This window comes from Amblyomma mixtum, chromosome 1, assembly GCF_055824585.1.
Source record: "Amblyomma mixtum isolate Tamu chromosome 1, ASM5582458v1, whole genome shotgun sequence".
Taxonomy (NCBI): domain Eukaryota; kingdom Metazoa; phylum Arthropoda; class Arachnida; order Ixodida; family Ixodidae; genus Amblyomma; species Amblyomma mixtum.
Window position 1 is genome coordinate 307,363,240 of NC_143012.1, and position 23,597 is coordinate 307,386,836.

Sequence of the window (23,597 nt, forward strand, 5' to 3'; positions counted from 1 at the left end):
GTGGGGGGAAGAGCAGCTTTGTTCTCGAGTTGTATTCAACTAGCACTATGCACTGTATGTATGTCTATTTGATTGTTTTTGCTATGTTGTTCATATTTCAAAATTTTGTTTTTTGATAAGGCTATGCTTTTTGGAGTTCTGATATATTTAGACCGTATTGCTGTTTGCATCCGTTTTTTTCCTCGATTGTCTTTTATTGTGCTTTTTTTTAGTTTCCCATTTGTGTTTCAATGCCGCCTCTCATGTAATGCCCTCAGCTGAGGGGCATAGGTGTATTAAAGATGAACGAATAAAATATGCAGCACCCAGCTACTATTTGCGTGTGTGCACAACAGCACGGTCACCGTGCACCCATCGTTTTGCAGGGCACTTCTCCGAGCTTAGAAGAGGGCCTGAGGGGTCCACCAGCAGCAACCTTGCCAGAGCCGGCTGTGGGGAGCCCCTTCCTTTTGGCCGCTGAGCCTGTGGGTGGGGCGACCTGGATGCATGGCGTGGGTGCGCCCACACTCCACTCCGCCCAGCCGCACCGCCCCCTGCCTGCCGAAGCCCGGGGCGCACCTCCGGGGGCAACACTCAACAACCAGGCCAGTTTCTTTGCCGTCTTCTTTTTTTTATGTCAGCTTGTCAATAATGCCGCACCTAATCCCCAGCTTCATTTGGGTTAACTTCTTGATTACCTTGCAAAATAATTTCAGCCTGCATGCTGGTATTGATGTGTGCTAACAGTCCTGAAGCTTTTCCTCTGTTGTGTTTTTGCAGGTAGTCCCAGGCAGCCGAGCCAATAATTTCTGGGACAACTTCAGAAGCTATTCACGCCAGAACCTTCTGTCAAATCCTGGTGCTGCACCAAAGACCAATGAGCTTCCTGCAAACTTTCAGGTTTGTTTTGCTGCAGTAGCTGTGTTATGACTCTAAGGTGTTAAGAGATTCTTTCATAAACCAGCGCACACTTGTAGTTCTTGTTTTATGTTTAGTGACAGTTATGGGATGCATTGCATAACACTGCATGCAGTGCTTTGAAGTTTTTATCGTGATGCATCAATGATGTGGCATGATTGCTTGAGTTATGATGTGTTGTAATTAAGGGTGTGCGATATTTTTGAATATTCAGTCAAATGGTAGAGTACAGTTAAAGCTTGTTAATTTTAACTCTAGTAAAGTACAATGAAGGCTTTTTAATTTGAACTCCAAGTGGCCAGAAAAAATTGTTAGAATTATCCCGGAGCACTAAAGCAGAACTGCTCCAAAATCGTAAGAGCCATCCGCATCCGTCACAGTGCCACACAATGGAGCTCGGCCACTACCAATGAGCAAAGAGTTTGAGAACCCTCAATGTAATCTCCTTTTTTCATGTAATGGTCTTCTGTGTTAGAAAAATACATGATTTTAAAAATGCTTATTGCGCCATTCTACCTTTGTTTGTTTTGTGCGAGAAGTTCGAAATCTTCACTCCAAATTATTCGGAGAAAATTACCATTCTCTTCAAATTCGCTTTAAACCAAGAAATCACTATTCGAACAACCCTGGTTGTAACATGTAATTGTTTAACTGGTACAGAACTCTGACAGCTGCTGATAACTTCCTTTTGTCTCGTGCTCTTTTGCATGAATGATTGTAGCAGACTTTTTAATTACTTTCTCGCACTTTTATCTCTGCTGATGTATTTGAGAACTATTGCATTTTCTCTCAGAGCATTTGCTTTGAAGTAGGCCACTCGAAACACAGAGTTGTAGCATATGCCATCACATTTTAGTTATTTGCTTGCTTATCTTTATCAGGACAGACAGACAGACAACCAAAAGTTGTGAATGTGCACTCTGCCTTCATGGTCTTTGCTTATTATCCCCTTTTCAGCATGCCAGAGTCTGGCCGTTTTACATACAGTCAACGACCGAAAATTCGGACGCCTGATTTTTCGGACATGCTTGATTATTCGGACTTTTTCGCGGCACCGTGACATGGCCCATAGAGCCAATGTGTAAGAGTGCTTGAAATTTCGGACGCACCACAACTGACCACTCGATTTTTTGGACCTCGTTCGCACTCGCCGCCAGTACCCAAGCCGCCATATAATGTGTACAGTGGAACCTCATTAACTCAAACTGCAGGAGAGATCGAAAACTTGATCAAACAAAATGAAATTAAAGCTTAAAGGGAGCCTCTTAACTTACGACGCTGAAATTCTGCGCGAGTCGGCAGATTGCGCTCGCGTGCGTTCGAATTAGTACTGTTCTTGAATGTCTTCTGCCGCACGAACTTGAACCGTAGTCTGAGTTCACGGAACTCATCTGTGCTGAGTCTTTTGTCCCGAATACGGAATGCGAATACGATCGCGGAGGCTACGCGCACGCCGTGGCCTCCGCGATTGAAGCTTGCTTTGGGCGCGCCGCCGGATCAGATCGCAGCGGCCATGGCGCGCGCTGTGGCCTCCGCGATCTGCTCCGGCGCTGTTTCGTTCGCGGAGGCCACGCGCACGCACAGGAGCTTCCAAGTGGCGTCTATGCATGGCGCCTGAGGCCGTGATCATCATCATCATCAACTTTTTTCTCCGCCGCGATTTTCCGCTATCCACATCGGCATCGGTATCGCCAGCTCCAGCCTTTTGTGGCGTGTTAGCGCGTTCGCCGTAATAGTTGTGATTGTGGCTTTCGCGTGCTGCCGCCAAGCTTCGCAGTTTTAGTGCGATGGGCAAGCACCTTAAGCTACACGGCTGGGAGTTAGCTCTCGAACACGGTAAGCATGCGGCAGGCAGGAAATTCGACGGGGCCGAGAAGTGCATCCGATGATGGTGCAACCAAAAGAGAAACACAAGCTGCAAAAAGCGCGCTTTCCAAGGCAAGCCGTGCGAGTTCCCCGAACTGGAAGAAGAGCTGCTCCTCTATGTGATGGAATTTCGGAACAACGGTTACGCGTTGACAGCGGACATGCTGCGCGACTTCTTTTGGTATGAGCGTGCACCAGAGCACAGCACCAGCTCAAGAGTCAAAATACTTCGCGAGTGACAATTGAACGTAGAATAAATGTCGCTCATTCCCTGGTTGGTGTGTTTCTACGCTTTAAAAAAAAAAAGAAAAAAATTTCGCACATCGCGTGTATGGGCCGCACACCAAAAATTGGCCCTCGAATCTGGAAAAAAAAAAAGTGCGGCCCTTATACGCGTTTATACGGTATGTTGCGTGGTGAAATATAGTCATGAGGAGCTTTAGAATGTGTGCAATACAACTGGCCGCTTTCTCCAGCATACTGGTAATAAATTCGAGATTTTTTCGGTGAAATTTGATTTTCCGGACTGCCCGATTTTTCGGTCGTTTTCGTGGTCCCTAGAGAGTCCGAAAAATCTGTCGTCGACTGTATCCACCAGCTTTCCTCCGTCGTCATCTTTTGCAGGTCCAGCAGTCTCAGCCTAGCTGCACTATTCCAGTGACCAGTACACCCCTAACTAAATCGTGGGCTTCCTCTCGTGGACCAAGAGACTATCCTCCATCATATGCAGCAGCCACTTCTAGCAGGTTGGTTTTGTTTTACTGTGCTTCCTCCTTCTTTTCTTTTTTTTTTCTTTCAAATTGCGATGTGAAAGTACAACCACATAATGCAACACAAAGCCAGCAGATTGTTCAAACAAACTAAAGAGCTCAACTACAATGTACAATGTAGCAATATACTTGTGATCAGAAGAAAAACAGCATGCTTACACTAAAGCTTGAAATACACTAGGTAAGCTGTTCTCTCTTCATTGTTCTTGTGTAATACTTCCAAATAAACATTCCAATAAACAAATAATCTCGTTAATTGGAACTCCACGAGGATGCTGGCGCAGTTCAAATTAAATCAAGTTTGAACTAATGAAAGTGAACAGATATGCAACTGAATATGCAGTGCACTGCATTTCATAAATAGTCTTTTAGTGAGATTACCTAATTTTATTGTTCTAAAGTATTCCATCATCACATTCTACTTTTCTTCTTGGAAGGCAATGGCCAGCACCTGTTATAAAGCCCGGGCTTTATCGGAAGGCCTCTTTGCCTTCAGAACTGAAGAGGCAAGCAGTGTTTACCACATCTGAACTTGGGCAGCGGATAACCGCACCAAAGTCACAGAGGGTGGGCAACTCCTTGTGAGCATGGTCGCAAGGCTGGAAAATCGAGCAGTGTACGACTATTCCACGACTGCCACTTTTCAACCAAAACGATAGTGCAACCTGTATGACTAGAAAATTCACACCTGCGAGTCGTGAGGTTATCCGACCCTTAAGGTTGAAAAGCGAAAGTCGCCAGTACGGCCACGTGTACTTACACTGCCCGATTTTCTAGCCTTCCATGCCCATGTTGCAAACTGCCAATGCAGTGACCATGCTGTGCTCTTTGGCGACATGCTGTTCCGATAATGCACTGGCGCCGTCTTCACACATGGTTTCAATCTTCTTTTGAAGCGTTTTGGCACGGTAATTACTGTAGACAGACAGCATTGCTAAATTACTATGCCATGGCACACTGTGGCCGCTACGGTTGCAACCAATCGCATGCAAAGGGCACTGGAAAACCAAGGCAGAGGCATGGAGCAAACATCAGCCAAAGCTCCAATGTGTTGTTTTGCGCGTGTCACGGTTTTCATGCATGACCGCATGGTTTCAGATTCACGGTACTGGAGACGCTGTGATGCATTCGAGTGCTTTGCTTATCTTAAAAACTATCATCTAATTCTTCTCAATTTTTATGGCACCATTTTAATGATGGTTTACTGCAAAATATGAAGATTTGCCTTTGTGACTGCAGTGAGCATTCCTGCTTGCCTACGTTCACTCTGTTTGCCTGCAAAGAAATTCATCTACAAGGAGTGCACGGCAGCTTCGTAGCAGGCCTGATCAGTTCAGTCTAATTTAATTCACAGGGCTTGTCTGCCCTCCGTAATTTTTCAATAGTTTTGATTGGTGGTATGCCCTTGACAGTTTTACTGTGCTAGCCAAAAAATTCTCCAGCTATTGGTGACTGTCGCATCATTCTGCTCTTCCCTGTCTTATTCTGCCTTCACAGCCGGTCTCGTCAGATGCGGCCTGTTCAGAATGTGTGGCCTCAGGAGCCAGCTGGAGGTCGACCAAATGACCCAAAGCAAGCCAATGGTATGTGTTTCCATCCAGTATCCTCATTGTTTGTTTTCCTCTAGAGATTTTGTCTCTGGTAGAAAAGGCGAAGATAATTTTCGGCCGTTAAAGAGCATTATGGCTGTTTCTTAACCAGCAGTAGTAGACTCATTGTGCCATCTCGCTGTCTTTTTCATTTTTTTCCCCAATAGGTGCTCAGAGCCACTTGCCTGTCATGGACTTTCCTTCCGACACTCCCAGCACATCATCAAGGTGCCTTGCCAAAGCATTTTTTTTTGTCTTCTGCAAGTTTGGAAGCAAGACACAATTAGGGCAGAGGCATTTTCTGTTGGATGTATACGCACATTAGCTGTGCATATCTGGTTTCAAATAGATGCCCCCCCCCCCCAATATAGATTGGTGCCAAATAGTATTACATTCCTCTTTGCTATCACTGCCCCCCCCCCAATATAGCTTGGTGCCAAATAGTAATCCCTCTTTGGTATCACTGTTCACCATTCATGAAAGCGGCAGCCTTCGCTGCCTCTGGGCAGTAAGGTGGGATGGAAACGCTGAGTTGTGTTTGTTCTTTATAACGTGCAGTACTATCTTCAGGTATTTCCTGCTTAAACGGTCGCCACTGCCACGTCTTCCGCTCTACACCAGCAGGCGACCAACGTCTCGGCAGCAGCAGCCTGCATGCGACGTCCTGAAGATGTCCATTGGGGCTGAAGTGTCACGCCTGCTGGAGGGCAAGGAGGATGCGGCCAGCCTGGCTACAGTGCTCCGCCAGTTGCAGCTCCTCAACTGTCCCCAGCCAGACCTCAGCTCCGGCCAGGCTGTTGGGGGAGCACGACGCAAGGTGTGTAGACTAAAATGGCATCGGAAAGGAAATGATTTCAGGCATGCCCACATAAAGCCACAGCTGCCCTAGCTGTCGCACCCCAAACCATCGGGTAAAGGAAGGCTGTGGGCTTTATGTGACAGATGCTGCTTCTTATCTCACTTTATAACCTCCTGTTTTGTCATTTAAATGGTAAACACAGTCAAGCTGGTGAAGGCATAGTTGAGATCTGCGGCCAGAAATGATGGAGTTACTGGCCACATTATCTTTGTGAGGCCATGTAAGGCACAGACACCACCGAAAGAAGGCTTTCAATGGAGTTTCCAAAGCTAATCCTGTAGATCATTCCAACATATCTGGCTGGAGGTTCGTAATTTTTTTTTCTTTTATGAGCCCTTTTCAAGTATGTTTGATGATTAGTATGAGCCAAACTCCTCTATTTTGCATCAGTTTTCCACTCTGTCTTTTGAATTAAAGATGTCGAGAAAGAAAGCCCTAATGGGTTTAGTGTAGGGGAGAGACAAATCAAAGCTCGGAAAGCTGGAGCCGCAGCTCGTAGTGTGGATTGCTTAGCACAATCTGCTGCATCTATGGGCTCAGTGTCGAGCTTCAGTATCTTGCATTTGCGATCTAGAACCTTGCAACCCTTACAAAGATTTCTTCTGCTGTTTACAGCATATAAATCTGCTCGACCACTGTACATAACTCTTAGGAGACCAATTTGACAAGGTTTGCCATGTCATTATGCTGCAGAAGTTGCTGGTAGTTGTAGCCTTTTTAGCAGGCACTGAATGCTAATGATGGTTGTAATCAGAGACGTCAGTGGTGTTTTTGGTTAGTTGAGGGGTAGGTTCTTCACGCCCCTTCACGTGAGAGGAAAAATAAAATAAAAGGAATAGTGGCCCATTTTATTGGTCCTCCTATTTCCATTTGTTTGTGCATCTGGAATAAAATTGGAAGATTTTGACTAGGGTAGTTATTGGCAAAAGCTATCTCTCCTTCTATTACTGCGCCATTAATACATGTGTGGTCCTGTCTTATGTGTTTATGTCCTAAAGCATTTGTAAAGCATACATGCCGCCGTGCATTTGCCATGGCTGCTAGTGAACGAAGCCTATTCTCAAGGAAGCACACATTTCGAGCGGTGGGCTGTGCCTTCATTTTTTGTAAACATTTGCTCTCCCCAACAGGTTCCATCATCAACTAAGAGCAACATCCCTAAAGAGAATCGTGCCCTCAACAGTGAGCGCCATCTTATGTTTCAAAGAGGGGCCTCCGAGTCGTCGCCCGACCTTGTGGCCAGTGTGGAGTTTGCAACTGACAGCCATTCTAGAATTGAGGTTGGCCACTTTACCTCCACAATACTACCAAATTAATTTCCTTGGTGCAAATACCAATTCCATAACAAAACGCTTCACTGTTTAAACATAAAATGTTACAAACAGTGCTTCATAGATTTGAGGAATGAGTGTTGTTCATTTTATCAGAAGGGAAGTCCATCCAACTTTTTAAAAGCTTTGTGGTCCCTCCTGCAGTGTTGTCTTCCGATTCAGGTGTGCAGATATCAAATTTTTGGTCAGGAAGTGGATGCGAAAAATAAAAATTGGTTGCAGGTTGAATCAAATACTTTCAGGTAGACTCAGTATGAGCACTTGTAGTTTAGGGCTCTGCCAAACACACATGTACTCTACACAAAAATTTTAGTCATCGTCATCGCAACTTATACTGCTAAAGCCATTCAACATAATATGAGGGGTGGGGGGGGGGGGGGAATAATGTAACACAGGTGTAATTCGTACAGTTGCATAATTATATGCAGTGCAGAGGGTCTGACGTGATAGTGTGACCTTAGTTTACATGCATGAAAAAGTTTAATAATTGTCACGAGGCATTTTAAGCAGCTCAACAAGTTCTGTGAGTGGAGGCTTCTTTTTTGCTTAACATGTTTGAGACACTTGAAATCATTCACTTGCAGAATAAATGCAAAAATTTATACTTTGGCAACCGAAATATTTATTGTGTTCATTGTGCAAGTGTATTCATTATGTGAGTAGGTACAACACGTAGATGTGGAAGGGCATTATATGAGGGGTGCAGTGTGGTGCATTGCTGTCAGAATGGAACATGATCCTAGACAAATCATGAATCCATCAACAAACCTCAGTTCATGCAACCTCATTTCATGGTAGCTTTAACTGTAGGTGGCCACCCAAGAACAGCGCCATAGCATGGATGCTGTTATCAGTCCTTGGCATTCATGCAGGAACAACTTTTGGTGTGCATCGGGAGTAACATAGTGGCAGATATATCTTAGAGATTGTACGGGTGACTGACTTGCCTCAAAGAAATCGCTGTAATGGAACAAGGTTAGTCAATGCCTTGCGTGGTGTATGTGATGTTCCGTGACAATCACTGAGAAGCACCTGTTTCTGAGGTTGGCCTGATCCTAGCAGCTCATCCAAGGCAGTGGCATGTCCATGGCATTCAGGAGGTCTGCGGGCTCACGCGATTGTCAGCTGTGCTCGGCAGGGCACCTCGCAGCACTGCAGTATACTTTGTGGTTTTCACGGTGAAAACCTGAGGGGTCTCAATGAATGATGATGTACAGTAGACTAAAATACTACAGTGCTGTAGACTCTCAAAGGACCAGAGATTTTTTTTTGAATTATCAGAAGTTTTAATTGTCAGAACTGCTTCTTAATGTGATGTGTTTTCCTTCATGGATATCTCTGTATACAAATGGTATTTTAGAACATAGCGGTAAGCATTACTACATTAAAAATGGGTGCATGGCACTGACTTGCAGCAGTCTTCAACTGGTTGTGGGACTGAAAAAAAGTTAACAACGCACTGTTTCCCAACAGAATAAAACCATATTGATTGGGACTTCTAGGAATTGGAAAAATTTTTCAAATTATGAAATGGCCACTAGAAACACTGCCAAAAATAGACTCACATCATAGCAATTTTCATTGGTAAAAAAAATGAGCAAGGGTCATCTACATCGGAGTGAAAACTGCGCAGCAACGACAATTTTTCACAGTTCCATCAATATTTTGTTGCGTGCACACTGTCAAGAGTGTCGAAGCTGAGCTGCTGCAGGGCTTCCACGTCCTCTCCCACAGTGTGTCATGGCAGTGGTGTAGCCTCCTCAGAAGTGGCAGTGGTGTCCATACATGTGAGAAGGTTCCACTGCACAAGCCCACAGTTTTTCTGCACAAAAATAGCCATGTGGACAGATGCAAGGGGAACGCCTATTGTTGCCAAAACAGCGAGGCAACTTTTAAAAAGAAAAAAAACTAGCAACTCTTTAAACGGCGCTCAGCTGGACTTGGCTGACATGTGCGGCCGATAGCCACTATCGCCTTGGCTTAACAGCGAATCTCAGAAAAAGAAGCGATGCGGCTGCGGGGAACTTCAACCATCATCACTGTTGCCCCTTTTGTGGCAACAATGTGCCATGCAATTAAGGCATAAAGAGGGATGTTTGAGCAGTCGCATGCCATGCCGAAGTACAAGAGGCTGATTTTCAGCTGGAATGGTACCGCCAGTCTGATGTATCCAACCTCGGCTAGTGCTCTTTCGCACATTGAGATTGTTGGCATAAGACAGGAGGTTTGAGTTATGTGAAACCATAGCCAGCCAACCAGAATTTTGAAATTTGATTGAATTAACCAAAAGTGCGAATTATCCAAGTTTGAGTTATCGCAAGTCTGCCGTATTTCTCGCATTCAGTGGCAATCAGTGTCCATCACCCATGCTTTTGACTTGTAATTCTCGAGCAAGTGGCTGCCTATAGTAAAGCAGAAAAGAAAAAAAATATTTGTTTTATCTGAGTACTTGTTTCACAATCATGTGGCATGTAGTTGACTACTCTGAGAAGAGAGCACTGCCAGTGCTGTACCTGGCCCCCAATGTGCCTGGTTTGTTTCTCAGGAAACCTTGTCAGACTCGACCTTTGACAAGAACACTTCGAGGCCACTGGCAGCTGTGACGGCTCGCAAGAGGGCCAAGCCACTGTGCAGTCCTGCTAGCCAGCCTCCCCAGCTGCCCACTGTGCCCACTTCTTCCATGGAAAGAAGCGTGAGTAGTCCCCGGATTATATAGTTGCATGTCATCACCTCCTTCTTCACTCTTGGTCTATGCTTTAACCCTTTGAAGGTTTTTGCCGTATATGTACGGCGGCGGTTTTCTGTCCCGCAAGGTCTTTGCCGTACGGGTACGGTTTCGATCTTCCGTTTGAAATTTTGCGCCAAAAGAACAATGCGTGCTCAGTGGGGTGTGCTGCCACCTCTTAGGACTTACAAGAAGTGTTTGAATTTTGTGCTGCCTTCTTACGGAGATAAGCAGAACTTATGTCTAGCTTTAGCGCGGCGGCTACACCGTGGCGGCGGCACAGACTGCGGCAACACCCCTTTTGTAGTTTTGGATTCGCCGCGTGAACGCAACGGAATCGCGCGAAAGTTGAGTTTTCTTTTTGTCAGCACTATCTTGCAGGGGCTGCCGAAGTTGATTTCTATCTTCATTGGCGCTGCTCTTAGCTTGCTTATCACCTTTGCTCGCGAGGTATTTCTCGCCCGCTGTGGCAACGCGCCTACGCGGTTTCGATTCCGCCGCGGGATCGCAACGTAGTCGCGCAAAACGTGTTTTCTCTTTGTGGGCACTGTTTTGCATAGGCGGCGAAAGTTGATTTCTATCTTTATCGGTGCTGCTCTTAGCTTGCTTATCACCGTTGCTATTCTATTCTATTGAGCATTTTCCAGTTGTGAGTGATGCTGTCACCAAAGTACTGTTCCTAATTTTTTTTTACTATTTATTCTCGATTATATACATTTTGTAGATTCAAGATCCGCAATAAAGTAATTTGACCACCTGGGAAAGTTTTCTTCAAAATAATTCGACCCTCAAAGGGTTAAAAGCTGTGCGCAGAGTGGTTGCTTGTTGGACCAACTGGTAAAAGAAAGGATGAAAGTGAAATAGAGTCCAATGGCAAAGAAATGACAACTGGAGTTTGGATCATCGCCCTTTTTTTTTAGTATTTACCTTTACGTTGCTAGTTTCTCTGTGATCTTTCTTTGTGTGTCATATGGCCATTTAATTTGCAGTTTGTTAGCAGCTACCCAATCAAAATTGTTGGTCTTATTGTTGGTTGTCGTGAAACAATAAAACTTAACAATTTCAGTTGAAACCAGGTATTGAACGTTTTTGCTTTTTGATGGGAATGGGTTAGTGGGAAAAGTCCTGATGAACACTTTAAGAAAATGGGTTTGTTGACATTGTTCAAGCTCACTAGTATCTCTTTTTGGTGTTGCTTGGAAGCGTTTGTTAAACACCTTGCACCATGCAAAAATTCGTCAGTGTTTTTTCTTGCCTCATGATGCTGCATTGCATGTTCTGTTGAGTTTGCATTCGAGTTGACGTAGCAGCCGTTTTTGCGTTGCTTACCATTTTCTGTGTGTGCCGACTTCACATTCTTTCAGGCTCCTGCTGAACATATGGTAGCAGAGCGTGACTGTGGCACTGGTGAGGTTTGTACGCTTTTCAGCATTACTCGTCCTGCACTCAACACAAAAATGATGTCATTCGAAGCTCTCTGCTTTCTGTTACTCTCGACTTTCTTCTACTTGCTGTAAACATTGCCTCATATTTTAATGAAGAGCACAGTTACTCAGCATGCAGTGCAACTCTCCACTGTGGTGATGCAGTGCCCTCTCGAATTTTGCATCTAGGAGCAAGGAGCTGCAGCCAGGCCCATAGAACCTGTGTTCGAGCAGACCTGGCCTGAGAAAGATACAACAGTATCAGCTCCAGTAAGTGCTGACCTTTAAGGTACCCTTGCTTCATCTTTATTTTTTTTCTTTCCATACAATTTCTTCCATATCTATATATGTTCTGAAGTGTTAATGGATGAAGTCTGTATTGATCGACCACTTGAAACATGTTCTCTATCAACCCATCCATGTGTCCCTTCTTCATCTCTGTCCTGTCGTTTGCGCTGTAGTTATGGATCATCAAAACACCAACTCGCCCAACAAATGCTTTTGTCGAACTTCATTTCTCTATCAAGGCATGATGTGAAATGTGGCTCAGGGTACCTGCAACTACGAATTTTATTGGCATCACAAATCAACACATGTGTGTAAAACTTGTAATCAAGTAATAATAAAATTGCTGCCATTTGAAAAATTTGTGTTTCAGAACATCCCTTGTCAGGCTGGACCATTTGGTACATATCATGCTACCTTTGCTTATCAAAACTGCTGCTCAAAGGTGAGCAGACACAGACCACACTAAAACCTCGGTAATTTGATTTGGGTTAGTTCAGAGACTTGGGGTGCTATGCAAGAATGGCCGAGTTCACCGCAGAATTGGGAACGCTGAGCTTGGCTGGTAATGTAGGATTGCATCACTTATAATGCAATTGTGAGCCTGCATTAAGCACCGTGATGTTTAATCGGGTTCCCCAATACTTCATGCACCATCGTGCAGACAGGCAGCACTATTCATGTAGAGAGAGATGCGTGATCATGTTTGCGGGTGTCGAAACCGGCAAGCCCGAATGTCAGATGACTGGCAGCACCACTGCGATCTTGAGTCCAAACGAGCTTTTATAGTCAAAGGAGTTATAATCGTTAAATATTGACCACAGCTTTTTTGAGCATTTCGCGCTTGCCTTTCTTGTTCTGCTTCATTTCAGATAATTCGAAGACCCGTATTCAATTGTTCTACGCAGTCCACTGAGCTTCAGATTAGCAAGGTTTTACTGCATATCATCTGCTGTCACAAAACACACAGCTGCTGATAGCGAGCAAGGGTCCATGCAGTGCTATATCAGGTCGCCTGTCTCCGTCCTTGGGAAACTTATTTTGTCAGACAGGAAAGTGGTTAAAAGCACAACATAACAATGACATTTTATTGACTTTAATCAGTATGCTTTTTTAGTAATCGATACATACTTCTGTAACCCCCTAGAGGTCTTGAACAAGCCAGGCTCATCGTAAGCCAACTGTTATATCTTGCTCATGACGAGTCCGACTTATCGTATGTATTCTGGCACTCGATGTCTGGTTTAAGGCGAGTAGGGCTTGTCCAAGGCATTTTTTGGTTTGGCAACAGATGGCAGCAGCATGGGTGCGAAATTACCATTTAAGTGCTGTTTTCGAAGAAAAAATGTGTCCATTGGCAATTAAAGGGTCAGTCTACTCACCGAGATGAGTGTATAAATAATGGCATATTCTGGTAGTTGGAACCCTATAACATCAATAACGAGGGGTCTGAGCCCGGTTTAGGCAGGAATTTGCATTTTATTTCGGCGTTAAAAGTCACGTAAAAAAGCATGGTGGCGACCCCAAACGTTCATTTTGTTCAAGAAAGTGGTAGTCTTTTTTTGTAGAAGCTTAAGTGAATATACTACGTACCATTTGTATGCCTCAATGTCAGAGAAACGCACGTTTTGTTCTAGTAAACTGTAGAAGGCGTACCGCTCGCTTTTTCTGTAAATCACATGAATATTTATACTTACACGTACTCAAAACGCAGGCACATTACCACTTTTAGTTCAGCGTATGCTAGCAGAGACGCAAAAATAAACTCAGCCTATAGTGGCGCCATCTGGTCGTCAGGACGGGAACCATTGCTGTAAACAAACCGACTCTCCACTTAAGCCTAGGAGCGGCAGAATCGTCACTCTAATTATTAAAGTAAAGCAAATTTATCCCTTATACGTTTTCTTATAGGCGAGATGAGACGAAGCGAAAGACCGGCGCCCCATTTATGGCCAGTGAACGCACTGAAAAAGGCAGCAACAACGAGAATTCAGCCCGAAGCGAGAGGTCTGGCTTCGACGGGTGCCGCCATGTTTGTCGCCGCGCGGCGGAAATCCAGATGGTTGCCAGATGGGTCTACCATCTCATACAGATGTGTTCCCACATTAATAAATTCTATTTTAAAATGGTCTACCGCACTCCTTGGCACCACAGCTGGCTAAACGGTAATTTGAGTAAAGAGCTATCGGTTGCCGCAAAGAAAATATGGTCGATAAAATTCAGTAGACTGACCCTTTAAGTCACTGCCACCTTTTGATTACAACACTACTTTTCAGGCTCAAGACTTGCCACAGCCTTCCGGTGATGGGCCTGTTGCAGAGCCATTGCAGGGCCTGGACAACATGCTGTTGCTGGCAGAGGTGGGCCTCTTCATTATTTTTTACGGGGCTTTTGTAGTTAGTTTACTTGTGGAAAAGTTTTTCTTTTCTCCTCTCTTTAGCTGTAGGTGTTTCTCTTTATTTGTTAGCCTGCTTTGGTTCGAGTATACCGAGGAATTACCAGTGTTAACCGAGCAATATTGCAATGCAATGCCAGCTGTTCTTTAATTTTAGTTACTTCATTATTAGAAGTTGCTTTATGTTAAGGGTGTCTCATAAACACTTGCTTTGAGCTGACGGTAAATGCAGCCTTGCCTTACCATATTCTCACTGCCCTGAAAGGCTCATTTTCTAGAGCAACTGCTTCAGACTAACACCTCTGTCACACCGGCAGTTTGAGTGCCCATTGGGTTAATTCACGTGAGACTTAGTGGAGATGACTGGTTCCGCGCATTGGTTTCAATGATAATTGAACTCAATGGTGATCAACTTAATACAGGTCTGTGAATGATTACTGAAATCTATTAGGCTCTTGAGAGCAATTTTGCACTGAATAAACGTTTAAAAAAAAAACAGTGTAGAAACTCGAACAAATAAAGAAAATCTTTTTGACTTAATTACATAATTTTTATGTAATAATTTTTTATGGAAGTCTAAATTACAGCTCTGCAGGATGTTCTCAGTGGTTACGGTGTTCACCTACTGACACGAAAGACGTAGGTTCGACCACGGCCGCGGTGGTCACATTTCGATAGAGGTGAAATGCTAGAGGTCCATGTACTGTGTGATGTCAGTACACATTAAAGAACCCCAGGTAGTCGAAATTATCTGGAGTCCTGTGCTGTGGCGTCCCGTATAGCCTGAATTGCTTTGGGACGTTAAACCCCATAAACCATCCATCTGGAAAATATGCATCCGAAAATTTGTTGCTCGTATTCCTTATAGCATTCAGTGCATCATGGGCCACCGGTAGGTCACATCACGTATGCAAGCTGTGTGGCACAAACACAGCAACCTGTGACTGAATACAGAGTTCCGCGATGAAGCTTAGTAAGTTTCAAAGAGCCCGCGACAAAATTGGAGAAGACACTTGAGCTCCACTTAAAGGGTATGAGCCCCGCCGCGGTGGCTCAGTGGTTACAGCGCTCGGCTGCTGGCCCGAAAGACGCGGGTTCGATCCTGGCCACGGCGGCCTAATTTCGATGGAGGCAAAATTCTAGAGGCATGTGTGCTGTGCAAAGTCGGTGCACGTAAAAGAACCCCAGGTGGTCGAAATTTCCGGAGCCCTTCACTACGGTGTCCCTCATAGCCCGAGTCGCTGCTTATCGCTGAGTGCTGCTTATCGTATGTTTTCTGGCACTCCATGTCTATCCCTTCCTTTCCCCCTCTCTGTATCTCTCACTCTCTCTCATTTTATACATCCCTGGGAGTCCTCATGCCCCTCCTGGCGTAGTGGTGCAACTGTTAAGCAATCCATCACTGCTCTGCGATGGCAGGTGCTGCCATTGGTGGAGCTTCTGCAACCCTGGTTGCTCTTTGCGGGTAATCTCTCGCAACCAATCATTAATTTAACAGAAACTTGCCACAGTGCACAGTTTGCTCACAATCAAATGAGCAGGTTGTGATGATGCCACAAGTTTACGACATTAATGGATCTGCCTCCTAGGTTGCTTCTTTGGGGATTTTTGGCTCACAGTCAATGCCGACAACGCTGAATTTTCTGCGTCAAGAGCTCCTTAACGCTATCTTGTTAAAACACACTTTCAAAGTTGCTATTGACAACTGTTGGCAGCTCAGAGAAACTTATTTTGCCAGTGGCTCACTAGGGGCTCACGCTGCACCCAAGAAAATTTAAGGGTGGCCCACCAGTGGTCCATGGTGCACAAGAATTAAGACTCCACAAAAATCAGTGCCTCAGTCAGTGTGTTAAAAAAAATAGATCTAACTACAAAGTGTGGTCCCTCACACTGCAAACTTTTTTTTTTCTTTTTGTTTCCTTTCCCAGGCCCATGCTTTGCGTGGTGTGAACCAGGATGTGCAGCAGGCTATGTACAACTTTGAACTGGCTCTCCTGCAGCAGTGAGTTTTGGGCACTTCAGTATTTTTGTGGGCAGTTTCATCCTTGCTACACCCTGCCATAGTCATGTTGTAGTATGGAGTTTTAAAGGGTTGCTGGGTACTACTTGGCTTTCTATGTCTCTGCTGATGTTCATCCAGCAGAAAAAGACATAATTATTGTTGAGAAATTCGGAGCTGGAAATGGGATATTTTTCCTCGTCCTAGTCGGATACAAAATGAGAACACAGTGGCATATACCTCTAAAGAGATGCCCTCCGACCAATGCTATCGACCGATTGTCATAACGTTGGAGTTAAACCCATTCCGCAGTGGTACCTGCCAGCCACTGGTGATTTCACACTTGGGGATTAATCATAACGTCACAAGAACTGGCCAGTGCCGTTGGGTGAAGGGCCTTCCTTGAGGGTCACTTGCCGCTGCGCTCTTAAATCGAATCCGACTATACTCAGTTCAGATTTGTAACGTTGATGATGACATCGGTAAAATTACGGACTCCGCGATCGCTGCCATAATAGGGATGATTGTAAGGATTAGCCTCGGTGATGCTGAGGCCTAACACGCAGCAGAAAAAGTATTGACATTAATAGCTTACAAGTCTGGGTAATCCATGTCTAATTCAATGCGTGAAGAGACGAGGACAGAGCTGTACGGAATACAGAGCTGTATGGTAGATATAATGCAAAACATTATGGTGCTGTCACGTTATTGTAGTTTGCTTGTGAAATGCCCTGTGGTATTAATACTGCGATTTCATTTTCTGACCTTTTCTAGCTTATAAATGGTCCATTTTCGCTGACAGTAGCTTCTTTGTCTGGAATTGCTGTGAACGGCTCAGAGTAGACATTCTTCAGATTAAAAGCCAGGTTTGCATATAATGCACCAACATCTGTTTGGTGTTGCTCTCTTCAAACAGTCCACTCCTGTCACTAAAGTACTAATGGCACTGGCAGGGAAGTAAAGTGTACTTGTATTGCTTGCTGCTGCTAGCTTGAGGCCGTCTTGTTACTTTGTAGATTTCTGTGTCTAAAGCCCCTTGTGGCACTTATTGCAGGGGCCTTGCCGCCGGTGGAGAGCAGCAGGGTGAGGAGGCGGAAGATGATGAAGATCGAGAGCTGGAAACAGAGCCAGAGGCTGAGGGCACCCAAGATCTGGCTGAAGCTGACCAGTCGCCAGCTGCTGAGCAAGATGCAGCAGACCAGCAACCCGAAGACGTAGCACCACCAGCACTGCTTGGGGTGAGATGCGTCAGAGGGGAATTTCTCATCTTTCCGGGGGCAACCTCACTTCCTGAGAGTAGCAGTGGTGAAGGCCTTGTGAAAGAAAGATTATTCTCTTCTGTACTGCAAATTCTGTATTTACTGGGTCAGAAACATGAAGTGAGCATAAGCTCCTAGCAGTTTGTGGCTTGCTGGTGAGTGCTTTTAGCTAACACCGGACTAACACTGTTCCCACTTTGAGTGTTTGATCAATTCGCTCTTTCCCTACCGTGCATGTACAGCCTTTGTCAAAAGCCCAGGGGGTTTGCTTGTGGGCCACATTGCTTTGCTCGTAATGAGTCCTCAGCGTCCCAAATCTCCTGAAGGTAAGAAGATTTTTGGTCCTGCTCCCTCCGATGCGTAGGACTTCTATTAGTGCTACAGGAGCGCTACAATAGTGCTTAGAAGCAAACCCCCTGGGCTCTAAACTTTTGACAAAGGCTGTACATCCTGCTTAGTTAAGTTGGTAGAGCAACTGCCCTGTTTAGGTGGTGGTCCGGGTTCGATCCCCAGGCCAGGGTGTTTTTTTCTTCATCTTTGAAGTTTCTGTGAAAGCTTTACAGCTTTCCTTTGTAGCTGTATGACTACATTTCGGTGGACGCTAGTGTGTAATCACTTTCTATTACATATCTACTCCACCTTGGACAATTCTTCTAAACGTTGGGCTAATGCATTTAGCTTGTTTGGAATGGGAATATATGGAGTTGATCCCGGATATATCGAATTGTCAAAACATACCCTTGAAAATCCCACGCAAAGGTATAGTGCTGTTGTTCGCATTTATCCAACTCCCGTTCACCAGAACATTCTATTTATCAAACGGCACCACACTTCTGCAAGTAGGTTCTCTTAACGTCGTTCCTGCGGTCACTTTTCGCGCACAAAGACGAGTCGGCTGATTGGCCTTCGGAACCTGCTGGCTGTGCTAGTGTTTCAAAACTGCGTGACAAAGGTGAATGTTGTGCTTGAGGGCAGCTTTCGGTCTCTCATTTTTCATGCGACACCACTGTCATGTGAAAAAGGCAGTTTTCACTGCACAGCTTGTCATGCGGTGAAGCCAACCTGATGGAAGCCTAGCTGCAGCCATCATCTGATGTATTTTGCTCACTTCACTGCGAAAGTCATTACAGCAACCAACTGTACCTTGATTTCAATGAGAAATTATTCTATTTATAGTGTACTGGTAACAGGATTAGAGGATTAGACCTTTTGCCATAAGCAGTGGCTAGTTCTAAACACTGTCCATTATAGTTTCGATGCAAGCAGGCTAGACCTACAGTAAAACGGGGGAGTTGAGCTAGTTGGTACATTGTTTGACTAGAAACACAGCACCGTGATAAGGGACGAAGAAGGAAGGACAGGAAGGAAGCGATTCTCCTTCCTTCTTCGTCCTTTGTCGTAGCGCTGTGTTTCTAATCAAACTAGCCTAGACATAGCGACATGTCGTGTGTAGTGCTCTGTGAGCATGCCAGTGGTCACACCACTACTAGAAGTGCATCACAAGCGTGAGTGCAATGTACTCTTGCTTCCAGTTTACAGATAAGCTTTTCTACTGCCATTTTTTGTACATTTCTTAACTGATATATCGAACTATTTCGAGATCCTCTTTGACTTCAGTATAGCAGGGTTCAACTGTGTGTGTGAGGCATTACCTGGTGGCGGTCAGTTGGTTAGGGGCATTATATCAGCTTATCTTTTGATGAGCGTGGAAATAATGGTCCAAGCAAGCCTGTCTTCTTTTAAGCATGTTTAGAAAATATTATCAGATTCTGGTATGGAAACAAAGCTTGTTGTTACATTGTCATGACTGTCACATTTGTTCAGTTCTTTGAATTGGGCTCCTAAAGTGAAGTCTAAGCTGTACGGTTGTTCTGACGCAAGATGCGAACACAACACAGCTTTTAATGCGAGAGCATTAGGAAGGCCGTGGCAGTGAAAACTGTCTGGCATCGTCATCTGTTTGAAGCCTCCGCTCATCGCCTGCTATAAAACAGGCTAGAACAAAAGCACAGCTAGAATGGAACACTGGCTCTCATTAAGCACCAGCACTAGCAACTTGATGAGGGCACTTCTGTTGGTTTAGTGAAGTTACAAATAGCGGTAGTGGCAGTAGCGGTACAGTTCATGCTGCAGGCTGCAGACTGACAGCGCAAACGAAAAAAAGGTAGAGAAGAATGCTGTTGTATTTCCTGCGCATCAGTCCAATTGATCCCCTTCAATTTGTTTTGTTTGTTAGTGCATTCTTGTTTTGTATCTTGGCTCAAACGCTCAAACCTTCTTTTGCACTTGTCTCCATGCAGGCAGCTGGTGGAGCTGAAGGTGGTGCAGCAGAGCAGCCTTCGGATGATGCTGCTTCTAGGCAGGCAGCACCCGTGAGTTGATTCTGTGCCTCGCTAGCAGAAAACATTATTGCCGAGTCGTAAACAGTGTGCCAGCTTGTATACAATGTGCTGGTTATTAAAATAAGAATTTTCATTTGATGCCCAAGCAGACACACATCAGGTGCTTCTCAGGGGTCAAGTTTGCTGTTAAAGGTGCACTGAAGAGGAATCTGAACTCGTCCTTTTGCCGCGGGAACTCAATCTACACGTTCCGAGCATTCTTAGAAACTTCGATTTATTGCCCTGTGTGGCCGATTTCCCTAATTAAATCAAATTAACGTCCGGCTCCCGCCTTTATTTTTTTTATTTCTCTCTCGTACGGTGGGCGGAGTCGACCAATGCGGGGAGTGCCTTTCAGCCAGTCCCATGGCGGCTTGCCACTCTGCCATCGGCGGAGTAATACGTAGTAGTCCGTAGAAGCAAATAGTCCGCGCGTATTTTTATTTCTGCGGGCTTATTTTGCGGTTATATTATCTGCAAATGAAACTATTTATTCACGGAAACCTAAAAAACAAAATGAAGCGAAAGCAAAGCCTCCATGGAGCTGGCTGAAGGGCACTCGCACGCATTGGTTGACTCCACCCACCGTACGAGGGAGAATTAAAAAAAAAAAGGCGGGAGCGGGACGTTAGTTCAATTTAATTAGGGAAATCGGCCACACAGGGCAATAAATCGCAGTTTCTAAGAATGCTAGGGACGTGTAGATCGAGTTCCCGTGGCAAAAAGACGAGTTCAGATTCCTCTTCAGTGCACCTTTAAGAGCTGCTATTGCTTGAAGACAAATTGAAGTGTTGGAGGATGATCAAGCCATCTGATTAATCATGTCTCCTACTGACTTGGCACATTATAACATTGTTAATTAGTTGCAGCTGCATAGTCATCTGAGGCAGGGTATATGTGAACCTTCCATAGGTTAGCATTCAGCGCGAGTGGTTTTCCTAAGTAGGCAAGGCTTTTTCTTTATGCGTGTGTTTCTGTTCCTTCCGATTAATCTCATCACAGCAGGAGGTGCCAGAGGTTCCTCAAGAAGAACAAGTGCCAAGGACCGAATCTGAAGAGAGCCCTCCTCGCCAGCATGAGGGCTCTCAGCCACCAGCCAGCTAGTTAGTCAGGTAACATAATCGTTCCTTTTTTCTAGGGGTGTGCGAATATCGAATCAAATATCGAATAACCAAGGACGACGCATTTAATCACTACAAAACATTTATTTGGGCACCCAAGAACATCACAGTTCAACTACCGATGATTAAATGAACACAAAAGGTGTGTGTGGCTGCACAAAAAGTATCAAAGTCTCGAACATTATTCTTAGAAGAGTGGAAATATCAGAGAAGATGGCTAGTACACAGCAGTGATTAAGGCTATCTTGCCATCAGCACAAAAGCGAGTTGCTGGGATGACGTAAAAGGTTGTCGTGAAGGAAAACCAGCTGCACCACATGGTCAGGCAGAAGTAGTTCCCTTCTAACTGAAACGACTCCTCCAGCCACAGAAAATGCCCTCTCACTTGGCACTGACCTGGCACGTATTGCGAGGTACTTCGTGCACAGCTCTGACTATACCAGCTTCACAGGTATAGCCACAAAGAAGCTCACCAGCGCAGTCAGCTACGGCATGGCCCTTGGAGGAAGAAAGAATTTTCCTTCCGGGTAGGCGCCGCCATGTTGTTATGTATCTGTCGATAGGGCTTGCGGATCGAAATGAACGCCGGTGCTCACAATGGATATTCGGCTAGATACGAATATTCGCGTCGGGTCGAATATTCGAAACAACACGAATACTTGGATTTCGAATTGAATTCGAATACTAAAAATATAATATTCGGAATATATTCGAAAATTTCGAATATTCGCACACCCCTACTTTTTTCCTTTGTCAGTCATCATTGAAGCCAATTCCTTGTTAGTTTTAGGTGTCGTTTATAAGATGTCATTAAAAAGTAATAGTGCTGGCACATTAGAACCCCTCTATAGTGGAATCACTCAGTCTAGCAAAATCTTTACTATATCAGGGTCTTTCATATCAGTTGTTGATGATTGCATGCACCTGAGGATGCTCTCTGGTAATTAATTCACTACTTACTAAACACAAAGTGTTGGTCTGTAAAAGAAACACTCAGAAATACTTTCCATTCCGTGTTATCACATTTTACATTATCATATTTTTAATTTCGTTTATGTCTTCTGGAAGAACTGCATTTGCACGAATACAATGCTGTTGCGAATCTAATGTGAGTTTGATTCTGTGTAAAAACCAAAGCTTTGTGTGAACACAGCCTCATCTTCCGCAGCCTTGGCGTCATATAAGAAGCAGTATTTACGAAACGCGCGGCACAGTCAAGCGCAGCAACACCGAGCCTCTGCTCCCCCGTGCTTCGCGCTGCTGTGCTGGGAATGTTTGCCCCCCTTTCTTCCCTTCACTACACCTTTACTGGCTTTCGTTTCTCAGCAATCAGCGCCGCCTTTTTTCTACGTTCAAAGCCAGCTTTACTTTTTTTTTTACCCTGTGCACGCCGTGCGCTTTGCCTCAAGCCCCCAAGACCTTCAGAAAGTTGCCTTCCCCTCGCAACTCTCGCGATGGTGGTGAAGCCATCTCAAAGAGCGCCGTTTTATCGTTTTTGGTATCCGTTTGCCGCCAAATGTTGGCCTCGCGTTCCTAGACTTCACGCGTGCCGCGATGTCATCAACCTGCAGGAAGTACGTCGTTACGGCCAGACGCCCTTTACTATAGCCGTTTCTTCGAAAAATATGTTTACTATAACCGAAAAAAAATGTACAGTTGTCTGTGCATAGTGAAATTGGACTACAGTTCACTTTTACTATACCCATAGGTTTTACTATATCCGAGATTACTACTGTGGGGTTTTGTTGTAGTAGTATGGTATGCTGTGTTGTAGTGTACAGTATTATAGTGCAAGGCCTCCTTTTCCAAAACTTTGAGGTAAAAGGGTACCTTTTTTTTATTTTCAATTGTAAAAATGATGAGTTTATGTTTTATGGGGGTTTAACATCCCAAAGCAACTCAAGCTATGAGGGACGCCGTAGAGAAGGGCTCCGGAAATTTCAACCACCTGGGGTTCTTTCACGTGCACTGACGTCGCACAGTACACGGGCCTCTGGAATTTCGCCTCCATCGAAATGCGACCAGAATCGAACCCACATCTTCTGGGTCAGCAGCCGAGTACCATAATCACTGAGCCACTGTAGGAGCTAGAAAAAAAGAAAGGGGATTTGCCGATATTTAGGCCAGCTTATGCCGGTAAATATAATACATGGTAGCCGGCTGTATAGCCTACACTTTCGGGATTTCGCATGAGATGCAGTCACACTAAGCCAACGCACCCTTAGTGGTCACTCTGGAACCCAGCAAGTAAGGATGAATGATAGGGAAAGGGAAACGGAACATGTCCTGATGCAATTTCTGCATAGCTGTTGTGCTCATACTGCCTCATTTTGTCTGTTCCCGCCTTTTTTGTTCGCAGTATTTTTTCAAAGGGCAGTAAACCCACCCTTTTTTTTTTTACCTGTCTTTTAATCCTTCACCATCCTTCATTGCATTAGGATACTCTTGCTGCACCTAGGAAAATTAAATGCCATAATTGGCTTGCTTTGCTCTACCTAGGAAGGAAGGATGCATTCATGGGCTCATTATCAAATGAAAATTTCTGGGCGCGAACAAACAAAGGACAGCGAAGAAACCATAGGACAAGCGCCTTTTTCACAACTAGTTTAATGGGAAAGCAACAAACACTTAAATACTTAAAAGAATCAGGGAGGTGATGGAAGCTTTCCACATTGCCTCGCACGGTAACTGCGTGA

At 44.8% G+C, this 23,597-nt stretch overlaps 1 protein-coding gene across 1 annotated transcript in view; it reads left to right on the forward strand.

The window, feature by feature from the left end:
- Window positions 1–23,597, forward strand: part of LOC149372337 (uncharacterized) — a 63,009-nt gene that overhangs the window by 38,269 nt on the left and 1,143 nt on the right. The window contains exons 22-36 of the mRNA XM_089566804.1: window positions 366–584; window positions 760–879; window positions 3,388–3,509; window positions 5,031–5,116; window positions 5,290–5,350; window positions 5,693–5,939; window positions 7,112–7,261; window positions 9,858–10,004; window positions 11,402–11,449; window positions 11,651–11,731; window positions 14,023–14,106; window positions 16,070–16,143; window positions 17,195–17,378; window positions 19,700–19,771; window positions 20,786–20,892. Coding sequence (XP_089422930.1) covers window positions 366–584; window positions 760–879; window positions 3,388–3,509; window positions 5,031–5,116; window positions 5,290–5,350; window positions 5,693–5,939; window positions 7,112–7,261; window positions 9,858–10,004; window positions 11,402–11,449; window positions 11,651–11,731; window positions 14,023–14,106; window positions 16,070–16,143; window positions 17,195–17,378; window positions 19,700–19,771; window positions 20,786–20,884 — 1,794 coding nt within the window. The 3' untranslated portion in view covers window positions 20,885–20,892. The remainder of the gene's footprint in view (window positions 1–365; window positions 585–759; window positions 880–3,387; window positions 3,510–5,030; window positions 5,117–5,289; window positions 5,351–5,692; window positions 5,940–7,111; window positions 7,262–9,857; window positions 10,005–11,401; window positions 11,450–11,650; window positions 11,732–14,022; window positions 14,107–16,069; window positions 16,144–17,194; window positions 17,379–19,699; window positions 19,772–20,785; window positions 20,893–23,597) is intronic.